A 16,057-nucleotide genomic window follows, 5' to 3' on the forward strand; every position below is an offset into this window, starting at 1 on the left:
TAATTTTTAATATCCTATTAAGTTAAACATTTTAATTTACAAATTTTAAAATATTATATTTAACCTTAGCTATGGAATTTTGAATCTCATAATTGGTACAGTAAAAAGCTTAAGAATGTACTTACAATTACAGGCTCTATTAATAGCCGGAAGAGTGTTCCTACTCGTATACTTCGACAGTTTAAAATGACACTGTCAAAGGAACTTTGGCAGCTTAAAGATACAGGATCAACTAAAGTTTCTTGAGACGTCACTTTACGACGTTTTAGAGGTGTGTTGACAATAGAATTACCAAACTGAAAAAGAAAAAAACGTTTTCACTTAATTAAGCAACTAAAGCAAGGCTGCAAAACTAAGTACACATATGCAAAGAAGATGCAACATAAAAAATATAATTATCAAAAGATTTTACTTCAACGGGGGAATAAATATTTATTGATTTCATATAACAGAAATCCTTCCTATTTCATTCAGCTATACCTTACCTAGTCATTACATGAAATTCCATTACTAGCACAGCATTGAGAAATGGTAATTTGGGAATCAAACTGCCTAGGTTCAAATCATAGCTATACCATCTTTTAATTATCTGACTTTTAAAACAACAGTAACTCCTTAAGGTTTGATTTCCTAAACTGTGAAATATTAGGAGCATCTATTCAAATGAGGTAATGCATACAAGCAGCTTAGCACAGTTCTTCATGCACAGTAAAATGTTAGATAAAAGCTGGCTAGTAATAGTGGCAGTGCGGGGTTATGATGTTTGGATTAAATCAGCAATTTTTTTGGTAAGATTTTATTTATTTATTTGAGAGACAGGTGAGAGCAAAAGAGACCACAAGCGGAGCGGGGGTGTGGGAGCAAGGGCAGAGGGAGAGGGAAAAGCAGACACCCCGCTGCGCAGGAAGCCTGATGCAGGGGGGCTGAGATCATGACCCTTACAGAAGGCAGCCCTTTAACTGACTAAGCCATCCAGGCATCCCTAAATCAACAATCCTTTAGAAAACAGGTACTTAGGGGAATGGTTATTTACAAAAGGATTCTTTTTTATGTATTTGAAAATGTTAACGTACTTGATCAGTTATGTTCCAGTCACTTCCACATGCAAAATAACCATAATAAATTATTTTGAGTATATAATTTAATGGTACTGAAGTTATGATAAAAATTTTATTATTATCGCAAGACTAAAACATGGTCTTGATAGAAAGCAAGGGAAAAAAAAAACATCTCCTGCATAGAGATAGACACTATTCTTCCACTGTCCCCCTAGAGACATTTCTATGATGTATGACATAAAATACGTATTAAAACAAAACACACACACACACACACACACACACACATGCACACACACACGTTTCTGCAAACTGCTTTTTCAGGCTTATTAACAGATTAATCATGAATATTTTCCCAAATTATTAACAGAAACCTACTGAGGTTTAAAACTTTTTTTCTTTAGTTTCAGAATTATTTCTCCAAATGAAATGTTATTTAGGTCAATAAAACAATAATAATTTTAATTATTATTATAATTAAAATATAATATAATAAAACAAAAATAATTTAAGAGCTGCTCCAGTTGAATCCAAAGTGGAGAGATTGAGTCTAGAAGTGGGTGGTCCATATCCTCCCAAGAAGCCTCTAAAAGAGCATTTAGGACCCCTTATCGTTCAGTGTGCCAGTCTGAAAGCTGTTTACCCACACATTCCATCATATGGAAATCTATTATTTATTTAATTGAACCCTCCTAAGACTGGACACGTGAGTTCTCTCTGACCTTACCCCATGACACACTATTCTCCAAGCATTTTTGCAGCTGAATCATGGTATATATAAGTATTGCCAAATTGCCTTCCAACATAGCTGTACCAATTTACACACTCAACTTTCCATTTCTCCAAACACTAACCAAAATCAATACTATTATATACTTAAAAATTATCAACAATCTGACAGTTAACAAAACATATTTTAATTTCATTTTCAATACTTCATCATCTAACAAATTCAGTTTTGGTAAACTGTTCTGTACTTTCCATTCAATAAAATATATTCATCTCTTCGTTTACTATTTTTGCTTGGCTAAAATGCCTGAAAAGGCATTCCCAAAATTATACAGTAATTCATATTCTTATTCATATTCTTCTATCATCATTATATCATTATAGATACTTTGTTTTCATTTGTTTTCCATCTTAACAACCAAATGTATGTTTCCATATTTTTATACTGGTAACAATTCCTGATACATGTATACACATATGTAATTTCTTTTAACATACAAGTATTTTTTTAAAAAGTTCTTTTTATAAAAATAAGAAAATATGCATATATTTCTGTAACGTGGTATTCCTACCCACCAATACCATGTTGAAATCCAAAGTCATTTATACAGCTCTAATTCTTAGCCAATGGCTGCATAACAGTCTACAGTACAAACAGACCATAATTTCTTCAGCCATTTCCATATTAATATACAAGATTTTGTTTGCATTTGTTTGCCAATAATGTTTACATATACAGTCTTAGATATTCCCTCTCTGTAGTGAGAAGTTTCTTTGAGATTGAGTTTATGGAATGAATATTCTGGTCATTCATTACACATTCAAAAATTTTAATAGATGTTCTTATAATTGCATTCCCAAAGACTATAACAACTTTTTTTTCCACCTGCAAAATAGAAAAGCACCCTTTCCCTTGGAGTCTAGCCAGCAGTCCATATTAATCAATTTTGTATTAATTTTGAAACTGTTAAGTTCATTTGAATTTTCTCCCTTTTTGTCTTTTTCTATCTTTAGATTACAAATTACAAACATTCCTTTCTTGATCCATTTACTGACATAATTTCTCTTAGCTTTTGCCACCTAAATATTTTGAAATTTTTATGTATTAAAATGTAAAATAAAACACAGCAAAACAGTATCATAGTATAATACATCCAAGTTAAAAATGACTTCTTCCTGGTCCACTAGATTATACAAATATAATTTTTCATACTTATATTTCACTATAAAGTTGATATTGTTTCTACTTGTTGAATTTTTCACATTTTAAGCTTTTAACTTAATTGAAATTGATTTTTGTATGTTTTAATATTCTTTTATATAATCTTCCAATCAATATTTTAAGCCCCACTTAAGGAATAATTTGTCTTTTTCTCCTAATGACATTGCTAAATTTCCCTCTAAAAAAGTATTTACATTCCAAAGGGGGGGGACTTAATTTGAGTAAATGTCAATAAATGTGAAAAGTACCTGGTCTTTCATTCTTGCTTTTCTTGGCAATGTAACTGTATTTAACTCTGAATCTGCTGGAATGCTTCTTAGTTCATGCTCTACTCTACAGATATTTTCATTTAGTGCTGCTTCTACTTTTCCAGTGGATGGTGCTGGGGAAGAACATGCTGAATCAGCAGGTTGAGGAGATATGCTTTCTCTTCTGTTAGTCCTGTCATTGTCATCATCATCATCATCACTGGACAAAATTACTATAAAGAAAATGTTAAATACTTCAGGTATTTCATTTCTGTCAGTTAAATATGTAAATATTTATACCAAAGCGGGAAATATACCAAATTTGCTTTGGATCTCTTCCAGAACTGAGATTAATAAAAATGAATGAAGATACAATCCATTCTATCTGATGAAAAAATAAATTTGGAGACAATTAAAAATGAAGACAGCATAAGAAACTGGCTTTTTAAAATAGTATACAAATATGTAATTATTCTGTAGTCCATTACCATCACCCACACAGAAAATAAACACAAGTTACAGCAAAATTAAATGTTTATCATAGATCTATTTCAGAGTGCTAGAAAGTCTCAAGAATGAAGATAATCTGCATACAATTGTTCAAAAAATGGCATGCATTTAAATGTATGTGAAACTCCATGTGACTAAATAATTTTATTTCACACAGGAAAGCACTAAAATCATTAATTGGTCCTTGGGACAGTGTGGACCAGTGTGCACTGCTCAGTAAATTCTGTGGAGTAAATGAATGTGGGCATGAGAAGATATTAAGAAGGGAATTTGCTCTTAGACCTTCTACTCATTATTGGTCTTATCAAACCCATTTTTATATTACTCTCAAGAGCCACCACAATGCACTTGAGTCAAACCTTAACTCCTTATTACGGTTTATAAACGTACATAATCTGTCCATTGCCTACTTCAATTTTCTAACACTACGCCATTTCCCCCTCTTTCTGCTCCAGGCACACCATCCACTTATATTCTGTTCCTCAAACTTCACAACTTCTTTTTGTCTGGACTGTAATTCTCCTAATACTTTGCATTTTTGTCATCAAATAGCTTTTTGATTGACTACCCAACTTAAAGTAAGCACATAGGTACTGGGCATATTCACAACAAATTATATACATTTTCTTTTGTTTTTTGTTGTAGATGTTTACTTGCTCTCCCTACTACATATAAACTTGAGGGAGCAGAATCACTGCCTTGTTTACTGCTGTATTTCCTGAGTCTAAAAACCACCTGGCGAAGAAAACGAATTCAAAAATCATATACTGAAGAACACATAACTTGTAGAAGCAATTTTCTTTTTTTAGAATCCCACATGTAAATGTTTAGTTAATATTTTTTGAATAACACACATGCCCCAGAAAACCATAATCCCAGCATCACTCCATTTGTCTTTTTTATTTTGCGGTCTAGTCTCAGGAGCAAATGCTAAGCTGGATCTTTTCAGAACTATTTCATTAACAAAAAAACCTAACAAGACAGATTACTAGGTCTAAGCAGATTTATACATATTTGAAAGTTAGGGTTTTTTAATTTACTATTTAGCTCAGTTTCTCTTCTCTGTGAAATTAGGGTCAAAAATGGCAACTATTTCAAAGAATTGTCACAAGAACAAATGATTTAATACATAAAAGGTTTTAGCACAGTGCCTGACATATGTAAGCTTTTTAAAAAAGTTCATGAACTGCATCATTTATTTACAAAAAAAATACAGAAACATACATATGAAAGGGGAAGCAAACTGTTCTATTGATACTCTTTTTTATGGTGCTTCAGGGACACTAAAACCTCTATATCCACTATAAAAAAAAATCCATTTAAAGCCCCAATGCTGCAGCAGATAGAATTATACTACACAGTTCTTGTTTTATTAACTTAAAATAAATGAGGATTGTGCTCAATGACACCATACTTGCAAAGCAAACAGGAAGTGTGCAAAGACACCATATACTTAAAAATCTTGTTCTCATAGCTGATTCATTCTGTATATAGAATACATTCTATGTGATACATAAGATTCTGCATCAGCATCTATGATGGACAAGTTGTGTCCCCTCAAAATTCGTATGTTAAAGCTCTAACCCCCGTTACTGTATTTGGAGATATAGCCGATAAGAAGGTAATAAATGTTAAATGAGGTCATAAAAGTGTAGCCTTACTCTAATAGGACTGGTGTCCTTATAGGAAGAAGAAATGCAGGGATTTCTCTGTGCAAGCATAGAAGAAAGGCCATGTAAAGACTGTGAGGAGGTGGCTGTCTACAAAGCGATGGCACCTTGATCTTGGACTTTCAGCTTCCAGAAATGTGAGAAAATAAGTATCTGTTGTTTAAGCTACTCAGTCTACAGTATTCTGTTATGGTAAACCAAGCACTCTAATACAGGATCTTTGTGCTTATACTCCATCTTTTTCCTATAGATCCTTCTTACTTCATTCTTACCACACCCTTCTCCTTACTTCATTCTGGGCTCTCTTCAAAAGTTACTTTATCAAAGGTATCTATTTTACCACCTATCTAAAATAGCACCCTTCCTCATCTTGACACCGAACAATTATCACTCTCTATTCCTTGGACCTTGCTTCACTTTTCTACACAGAATTTATCACCACTACTTGAGACACTGTACATTTTACTTATTTGACCACCCAGGACCTAATACAAGTTTCATTACAATAAAATACTTTAATAGGAATACAAATTAAGAATGATTAAGTAGATAAGAAGAGTTTAGAACCAGAAAAACTCGTTTTATTAAAATCTAAACTCCAACAGTCCCTAAGTATATAATATCAAGAAGTTAATCTCTTTAAGCCTAGGCTGCCTCATTTATAAAAAGGGATATATTCATGCCTACCTCACATGATTGTAAAAACCAAAATTGGTTAGTGAATATACCTTTTTCAGAAAGCAAGGCATATAGTATTCAATAAAAGATATTTTTATTATTAATAGAAAATGTTCTTAAAACATTTTTCTCTATGTTTTAATGGGAAATAGTCTTCATTTTTTTTCCCCTTTTTTCAGCAGGGGAGGGTAAGAAACTTATGCTTTATGGTTTTAATTCAAGGCTGAGATGGTCCTAGGTTAAGATCTAAATAGTAAGCCTCTTGAGGACCCCAAAACCACATAAATTTATTTTGTTTTTTTACTTATCACCTTAGCCTTATCTAGAAATCTCCTCTAATGGTAAGTTTCTTAATATAGCATTTGGCTCAGTAATAGTACCCAGTAACTACTTAGTGGGAGTTATCTTCCTATCTAACCATTATCTAACCATTAAAATGTAAAAACCTCACCATTAGAAAAGATTCAAATGACATTAACAATATTTAATATTGTGCTGGTATAACATTAAAATGCATCATAAAATATTCATCAAATACCAACACCAACATAATATAACCGAATGTTGGTTGGACACTCATCACACAGTAATCATTTTTTAAATTGAGTTCTCTCTCTTTTTCCCCTTAAGATTTATTTATTTATTTGAGAGAGAGTGAGCACAAGTGGAGGGGCAGGGGAGACAGAGAAAAACTCAAGCAAACTCTGATCGTGGAGCCTGATGTTGGGTTCAAGTTCATGACCTTGACTGAAATCATGACCTGAATCAAAACCAAGACATGGACACTTGATCAACTAAACCATCCAGGAACCCCTGGGTTCTTTTTGAAAAATAAGCTAATGTACTGGTATGAGCTAAGGTTTTTACACTGAATTGAATTAAAATAGAACTTGACATATTTCCCATAAAATTTTTAAAAATTTTATCCCCTTTTGGGGCACCTGGGTGGCCCAAAGAGGGAAGCCTCTGCCTTCGGTTCAGGTCATGATCTCAGGGCCCTGGGATCGAGTCCTGCATCGGGCTCCCTGCTCAGCGGGAGCCTGCTTCCTCCTCTCTCTCTGCCTGCCTGATTGTGATCTCTCTCTGTCAAATAAATACATTAAAAAAAAAAAAAGAACTGTGAGAAATAAATGTTTAAAAAAAAATGTATCCCCTTTTATTTAACAGTTTATAAAGTAATGATTTGGAATCTAAGCAACCTCCAAACGTAACCAATGGAGAGCTTTTTTTTCTTTTGGGAGACCAAAGGGGATACCATTATGAGCTAATTAATTTTAATATATTTGACATATTTCAAATTTTCATTTTCATTTCATTTTCAAATTTCATATTTGACAGATAGCAGTCACGATACCTTTTGTGACCTAAGCAGTCCCATTACTGGTCAGTAGGAGCCCTTTCTTTTTAGCTCTGTGTCCTTTTCACATGTCCATAGTCGTTTTTGACTGTTTCCAATGCTTCCTGATGTGCGTAGATGATCTAGACCTATTAAACAGACTCCTGCTCTGGACTTGGAGTCAGCCATTTCTCTGGAAGTTCTAGTTATTTTTAGTGAGAAATGGTATTCAAAAATTGTTCAATTCTATTTAAGAGAATATATTATAATAATCTCACACTATTATCTCCAATTTGAATTTAAAATTATGTAATTTTTACTTCTCTGATTTTACTTTTCAACTCTTTAAAACTGAAAATCTTGGTTTCATATATATATTCATAATACAATTGCTTATTTGCTTTATCAACATATGTGTTTAAAAGTAACAATACCAGTATTATTACTAACAATATTACTAAGTACACTTAGGATTTCTTTGCAGTTCTACTTAACCTTAAAATGTATCACATTAGGAATGTATAGCCACAGTATTAATTTAAATTCATTCGAAATAATTCTGTGTGTTCAAGACACCAACTAGATATATAAATAGGTTCATTAGTTTCATCTTGGTTTTGATTTTTTTTAAGCTTCCAATTTAATTTTGTTTTATAATCATATAAAACATTTATTTACATGGTTCCAAAGTCAAACAAAATAGAGTTTGTTTGGAAATATCTAACATCTATCCCTAATTCCTACATTGTTTACTCCCTTCTAACCAACTACTTTTTAAAATTAGTTTCTGGTGTATCTTTCCATTAAAAAAAGTCCTTATATTCATTCTCTTGCCCTTCACAAACAAAGGGCAGCACATACTCATTCTGATCTGTACCTTGCTTTTATTCATGTTATTAAAGATCTTAGAAATCACTCTACAGAATATTAAGTGAAATCTTTCTCTCCTTTTACGGCTCTGTATGCTATAGTTTATTCAACTACTTTCTGATGCCAGACTTTGGCTATTTATTACAAACAGGACTACATTTTATATGCACACATATATGTACCTATGTCTAAAGGCAGGAAAAAGATTTAGGGGATGAGTAAAAGTAAAAGAGTAAAAGGGAACTAGTTTTCGCTGAGTCCTTTCTGTGTATCAAATATTTTATTTACTGGGCTATGCTAGGTAGTTTAAATTTTATTTTATTTACTTCCTCAAAAACACTGTCAGGCAGAAAATAATCCATTTACAAATCAGAGAGATTAAATTAACCAAACCAAAGTTAGAAAGTTGGGCATAATTGGAATTTGACCTATGATTAATTGGGGCCAAGGTCTGTGCTTTTCTTTTTTTAACTATTTAAGACGGACAGGATGAGAACAAAGTCAGTTATTTTCCAACTACATGGACAGTTTTAATCATCTACCCAAAAAACATGTGACATAACTGACACAAGAGATACCTATTAAAACTACACTTCTCAAATATGCTCATGTTCACATTAAAAATATATGTAAAAAAATACTGGATTGATATAAGTAATACTAAAGGGAGTAAAATACTTACTTGGATCATTTAGGTCTGACAGGCTTGTTTTCCTTTCTTTCAGGTTTGTGATTTTGGCTACTTTTGCCCTAGATAAAATGACTTTCCCATTAGTCTGTAAATAATTCTGTCTACTATCATCACAATTCACAATAATATCAACTGGAATCTTTCCCACACTGTTGCCATAAAACTTCTTGGATGATAATGCTGTGTTTTGTGACTTCTGTCCTCCAGAATTCTGATGAATTGATGTTCTTAATAATGGTCCAGAAGATTCACTCAAAGTTATAGCTTGTCTGCAATTTCTTTGCAAATCCTTAGGAAAAAGAATACCACAACTTTGGCATTTGGTCTGATTTTCCTTTTCTTTTCCACATTTTAGACAATATCCACACTGTTTAGAAATCTTAAGTTCCAAAAGAATAATAAAAAAAAAAGACTTTGACATTTTATTTCAACATCATGGAATAAAAAGTAAGATCTCAAAATTAAGTCTCTTACTCCCCATCATTATCACCAAGGCTACCACAAAATGCTAAATACGAAATACATCATGTTACTTGGGATTTAGCATTTAGCATCAGGATGCTGGAAGGAATTTTTGGGACCATCTAGTCCAACAGTCTTCACTATGGGCCATGCATACTTCTTAATGGCTACATAAAGATTTTCTATGGCATACAGAGCATAAATAATCTTAAATATCTAAATCCTCAATTTCCACATATCATTCCAAAACGTGACTTGATTATGCCTCTGACAGAAAATTATCTCCTGCCAGAACTGTTCTCAGAATTTTAAACAAAGCCCAACTTCCATTTGAAATATTATAATGGCATACTGCCCTGGAGTATAAAAACCACGAAACCAAACAAAAGGACAATTTTAAATGCTGGATAAAATCAGTTCTAAATACTGTTTAACAAAAACTTTTACAAGACAACTGATTTTTAAGACAGTGCTTCAAAAATATTTTAAGGATGGCCAATCTAGGTTACAATTGTGAGATTATTAAAAATATTTTTGATGGTAGAGCTTCCTGTGATTTGGGGCATATAATTTAGGAGTTCAAGGATTCTTTTCAGACTCATGTACTTATTTTCGTGAAAAAGGTTCTTTAGCACATATGACTATAAGAAGGAAAAACATGAAGAGATGTTGAATCCTGTCTCAATATGCAACATAATCTTTATTCATGGACAGAGGAATTGAGGAAAACAGTCAATGTCTCTAATTAAGACACGCATTTCTAATAATTTTACTTTTTATGTCAAACAGGTACTTATCAAACTATAACATAGTTTTAATCAAAGTCTACTATTAATAATCAAAATAACTCAATCAAAAAGAAATTTTTTAAAACACTTCAAGCCTTATATCATAGGAAATAAGTGGATAAATACTTCTAGCAGTGAGATGATAGAGACTGTAATTAAGTGCTATAGTATTTGGATGCTACCAGATCTATATAGGAAGTGAGTTAACTACTCTATTTCAAAATGTTACTCCTTTCATTGTGTCAACTACTACATCCACTGTAACCATTTATACTTGAAACAAAAAATGCTGAATGTCAACTTAAAAATACATAAGAGAATACACAGTTGTTTAATAAAATCTTTTAGGTGACAGAAATCATCAAGCAGTTGCAGGATTGACCTTAAGTGGTAGTTATATATGATCACTTGTGTAACATAAATTTCAAAATTCATTGAGCTACATGCTTAAGTTCTACACATTTTATTCCATGTAAATTTTTAACTCAAAAATATGTAGAAAAAAGTCTAAAACCCAGCATTCTGTCTTATCTCCTTGTTTTAAAGATGGGAAAACTGACAAAAATTATTTACCTTGTCCTACATAACCCACAACAAAGCTGTTCTATTATATCATGTTACCTCTTCAAGAATCTACCCGAGATAACAACAAAGAATGAAACCAAGCTTCAACCAAGGCAAAATTGAACTTAGCAGAACATCAGCTAATTATCTTAGCATAGGTGAATTAAAAAAAAAAAAAAAAACAAAAAGGAACAAAAACATTCTTTCTCTGCCAGTACACAGAAGAATTCAGTTATACTACTGGTAGAGTCTAGGTCTAAGGAATTTATTTTTCTCATAGCACTTTTTTTTTTCTCATAGCACTTTTGATAGGGCCCCATGTATCTAGGACACATAGTTAGCAGGCAAAGTATGCAAACAACTGGTTAGACACAAATATGGAACAGATTATCTAAATCCGAAATTTTAGCCTATCATCATAAGGCAAAAAATTATAGTATAGTTAAACCTTAAACAACACAGGTTTTAACTGCACAGGTCTACTTACATGATGATTTTTTTAGTAAATACAGTACAGTACTATAAACGCATTTTCTCTTTCTTATGATTTTAACATGTTCTTTTCTCTAACTTACTTTATAGTAAGAATATAGTATATAATATAACATGCAAAATATGTGTTAGTTGCCTTTGTTGTTGATAAACCTTCCAGTCAACAGTAGATTATTAATAAAGTTTTGAGGGAGTTGAAAGTTGTATGAAGATTTTCAACTGTTCAGGGGACCAGTACTTCGAACTCCTGTGTTGCTGAAGGGTCAACTGTATATTAATGAAATAATGCAATTATTCACTGATGAACTGCAAATGGTTGGCCATGTTCCACTGTACCTAAAAGGCAAACTCATAAATAAAGGAGTAGTCTCCATTTATATACCACCCTGCACTAAAATACCTAATTGTCTAAGAAAAAATCTAAACTCTACTATTTTCATAATGAAAATGATCAAGTTGGGTATTGACTGACTCCAATTATTCACTGTCTGTAATAAAGATTAGTAGGACATATTTCAATGAACAGACCCCAGGAAAAGGTAATACTTCCACATATTTCCTTTTATAAAATTGATATTAAATAGAAAAAGCACATACTATTAAAGTTTCTGATATTAAAATACATAATGAAATACACTGTGAACTACTATCATATGCCTTCCATCAGCTAAGAAACACATACCTTGGAACTACTTGCAACAATTAAAAACAAAATGCAGGTTAACTGAACCAAATATATGTTAAATTTTTCATGATAAAAACTAGAGTTTCAGAATTTTATCAACCTAGTGATCTCAAAACCAGAATCTCAATACTGCTCAATTACTTTTAGTGAAATGTGTATAAAGTTGTATTTTTCCACAACAATTTCATGTTAGATATAATTTCTTTTGGAAAACAAAGGCTAATTAAAGATTCATTTTCCCCCTGTTGGTAGGTAAGACTTTTAAAAAATAAAGTAAATCCAAATCATTAATACATATTATCTGCTAGGCTTTATACATAAATAATAACCAGTTATACTTAGTAAGAATGAGCCTGTCTCTATTGAGAACCACTGAGACATCATTTTAGCAAATAGTCTTAATATGTAAAAATCTCATCAAATATCAAAGACTGTTTCCTTAAGCAGCACAAAGCATAGCATTTCACAGAGTACATGTAGGGCAAAAACTTGTCTAAGAATTAAAAATTCTTGTCTAAGAATTAAAAATTACATAGAGGTTGGCTAGAATCAATTCTTTATGTTCACTAAGAACAGAATAAGAACAACTGGCATAGAAGTGAAAAGTAAAAGGAAGATTTATTTTGGATGTTAAAAATATTCTGAGGTTTTCAGCTTGAATGCCTAGGGAAGGATGGTGTGTCATGGGGAAAAGCTTTTGTCTTTTCTCTTTCTTCTTTACCTGAATCAAGCAGTGGGCAAGGTAGTGCGGAAATGCCAGTACGGCCTAAGCCTAGCTTAGGCTGGTATGCCAGGAAAATAATCAAATAAAAAGCAACTAAATCATTAAGTAAATACACTGGACATGATGGAAGTCAGTTTTCTCAGTCAGAGAAGGAAGTTACAAACACGAAAAGTGGTAAAGACTAAGATAAACACTGTGGTCTTAAACTAGAATAGGAATTATCAGTATGAATTCATGAATTTTATTTTATTATTTTGGCAGGGAGGGCTTTTCTTTCTTTCTTTCTTTTTCTTGCCTCAACTCAATCTCAAGGCAGCTCCAGATGAATTCATGGATTTTAACATGTACTAAATACTAACATATAAACACACATATATTTACTAGTTTTGTCCACTGAGAGGGCCTATAAACATGATACCAAGTAGCAATGAGCATAACCTAATAGGAACAATAGGTCCTTGGAGAAAGAATGACTGTAAAACCAAGACAGAGAAAATATAAAGAAGTCTAGACCATCTGGTTACATCAAAAATTAAGGGCAGTACTCAAAGAATGATGTGGATGTGTGAAAAAGAAAGAGGAGCCAGCTTAAATAACTTCCCAGGGGACAAGACTGGACAATTTAAACATCAAAATAATAACAGTGACAGAATGTAACTTTTTTGAGTAAGAATCCATGTTGTGTCAACTACACTTCAATTAAAAAAAAAAGGAATCTATACATCTGTGCTGATATAAAGGAATACGTTAAGTAAAGATAAGATAAGGAAACCCTCTACCTTATAGCAGCTCATCCTTAATTCATGAGCTACTGGTAGAGTACCTTACCTTACACTAACTCATCTTATTAATAAATAAGAAATACCCACCAATTAACTTTACAGTGGACAAATCTAGGAAAGTATATCTTAAGATAAAAGTTATAATGTGAAAATCAACACTGTATGCATTCTGATACGATGTAATGATAAGATTACAGAATAACTTCAGAGATTTCCTGAAAAATGGATGAAGAAATCATGAAGAAACATCAGACTTTCCATAATATAAGGTGATGAAAGACATGGAAAGACTAAGCAATTATTCCAGATTAAGGAAGACTAAAGATCATACAATTAAATATAACACAGTCCTGAACCGGATCTCTGATAAAGGACATTAATTAGGTGAAATTTGAATGCAGTTTGTGGATAAGAGAGTAATTTTGGATCCATGTTAATTTAAAAATTTTGACAGTTGCACTACGATTATGTAAGAAAATGCCTCCTCTCTACCCCCTGACTTTTTTAAGGAAACATGCACTAAAGTATTAAGTGTTAAATGGGCATCATGTCTGTTACTTGTACTCAAATGGTGAAGAAACATACACACACACACACACACACACCACACCACACCACAGAAGTAAGGGAGAAGGAAGGCAGGGAAAGCAATATATCAGATGTGGAAAACTGGAGAATCTAATAGAAGAGTATATGGACAGTCTTTTTGTTATTTCTTCAATTTTTTATAAATTTTAAATTATTTCCAAATATTTCTGGTTGAGAGCTATAATATTTGGAGTATGTTGCAGGAAGGCAATGATCAATTGTTTTCAGAAGACAGGTATTCTACATTTTGGATAATGAAAAAAAAATGACATAACGAAGGCAGAAAAGTTTGCTTAACTAACTTTTCTAGGTCTTTTCTAGTCCTGTTAAGAAAAGAGCACCCAGAATTTAGTAAGTACTAAAAATAATATTGATAAAAATATCAACTGATTAACAACAAAGAGTAATTTCTCCACCCACCTCTAAATCAGTTAAACATTTTTTTGAAGCAGGAGACAGAGCAGGTGGAGACTGATATGTGCTACTGTGACGTTTCTGTGGTACCTTCCTTTTAATTTCAGACTCCAGGTGTGATTCAGACTCTTCAGCTTTCTTCATTACACGATCTAAAGGAAGGAGGAAAAAATAGAAGTACTGAAATTAAATTTAATAAATTCCTCATGATCTTTGCTTATAAACAATGCTAATTTATATTGTAAAATTCTTATGTTTTGGTTAAAATAAATTAATGTTTCACAATGTATATAATAAAGAGTAACCAAAACTTGGAAGCAGGGAGAGATGGCTGAGTTAAGAGGATCTGGAACTCACTTCCTCCCTCAGGCACCAAGGCAACAACTACATACAATACAACTCACTCTGAAAATGACCTTGAGATTACCAGAACAGATCTTCCACAGTTAAAGAAATATATATATAAAGGAAAAGGCACATTGAAAAGGAAAGGGTATGAGGGCCAGTGGTGCAGTCTGGAACAAAATCTCCCGCAGGCAACCCCAAAGTGGGAGGGATATTAGTCCTCATTGAGGAGTGAGGGGATCAAGGTAGGCACCCTAACTCTGGGAATCCAACCAAGAAGACAGGCCACCATAACATCCAGCTTTGAAAATCAGCAAGGATTAACTCCAAGAGCTTTGAAAATCAGTAGGCCTTAACTCTGCGAAAGCTGGTGGACTGTAAGTAAAAAAGACTCTGCTCTTAAAGAGCTAGTGCATTATATCACTTAGCACTTTGAAAAGTACCTGGGTTATACATGAAAGAGATTCACTGACTAAATTTAGGGCAAGTATGGAAGGAACAGGGATATATAGGAGGTTTCTCTAAGAATAAAAATACCAGGAAGCACCATTTTTCTTGCGCTTCAGTCTAGCTGACCAGACACTTGCAGGTGCCAGTTATGATACTATCTATCTATCTTACTATAGTGCACTGCTTACTCCTGCCCAGCATTTGCCTATGGATCCACCCTGACTCAAGCAGCCAAACCCCATGTATGCCTCCAATGCACCTCCCACAATACCCCACCCAGTGAGTAACCCCTCAGGGACAGTGCCTCTCCTATAAGCACATTCATAGCAGCTGTAGCTGTACCTCTCAGCCAGGTGTGCCAAGAGCTAACCCTACCCATCAGCAAGGCCACCAGCCAGGCCTCTCAGCCAGCCCTGCTCACCAGTATACCCACAAAAGTCATGGCTTTGTCACAATAGGAAGGTGTACACACAACCTATACAGGGGATACCCCTGGAGGACCTGTTTCTAGTGAATGGGGTTAATGTGCTACCCAACCTCATAGGATGCCTTCTATATAATACCACTACTTTCAAGATCAGAAGTAGGTGACCTACCCAATACAAAGAAACAAACAGAGAGAGTGAGAAAAATGAGAACACAGTGAGATATGTTCCAAACAAAAGGAGTAAGACAAAATCTCAGAAAAAGAACTAAATGAAATGGAGATACACAATTTGCCCAATGAAGAATTCAAAGTAGTGGTCATAAA

At 33.1% G+C, this 16,057-nt stretch overlaps 1 protein-coding gene across 6 annotated transcripts in view; it reads right to left on the reverse strand.

Moving 5' to 3' along the window:
* The window catches only part of SENP6 (SUMO specific peptidase 6), a 132,017-nt gene that overhangs the window by 40,790 nt on the left and 75,170 nt on the right, over positions 1-16,057 (reverse strand). For 5 of the 6 annotated variants that reach the window (XM_046004839.1, XM_046004836.1, XM_046004835.1 and 2 more), the window contains 4 exons: positions 14,518-14,663; positions 9,004-9,301; positions 3,258-3,490; positions 126-296 (listed from right to left, as the gene is read on the reverse strand). In XM_046004839.1, the coding sequence (XP_045860795.1) occupies positions 126-296; positions 3,258-3,490; positions 9,004-9,301; positions 14,518-14,663 (848 nt within the window). The remainder of the gene's footprint in view (positions 1-125; positions 297-3,257; positions 3,491-9,003; positions 9,302-14,517; positions 14,664-16,057) is intronic. The other variant, XM_046004840.1, reaches the window with a different exon arrangement.

Source organism: Meles meles, chromosome 5, assembly GCF_922984935.1.
Source record: "Meles meles chromosome 5, mMelMel3.1 paternal haplotype, whole genome shotgun sequence".
In the NCBI taxonomy this organism is placed as follows: Eukaryota; Metazoa; Chordata; class Mammalia; order Carnivora; family Mustelidae; genus Meles; species Meles meles.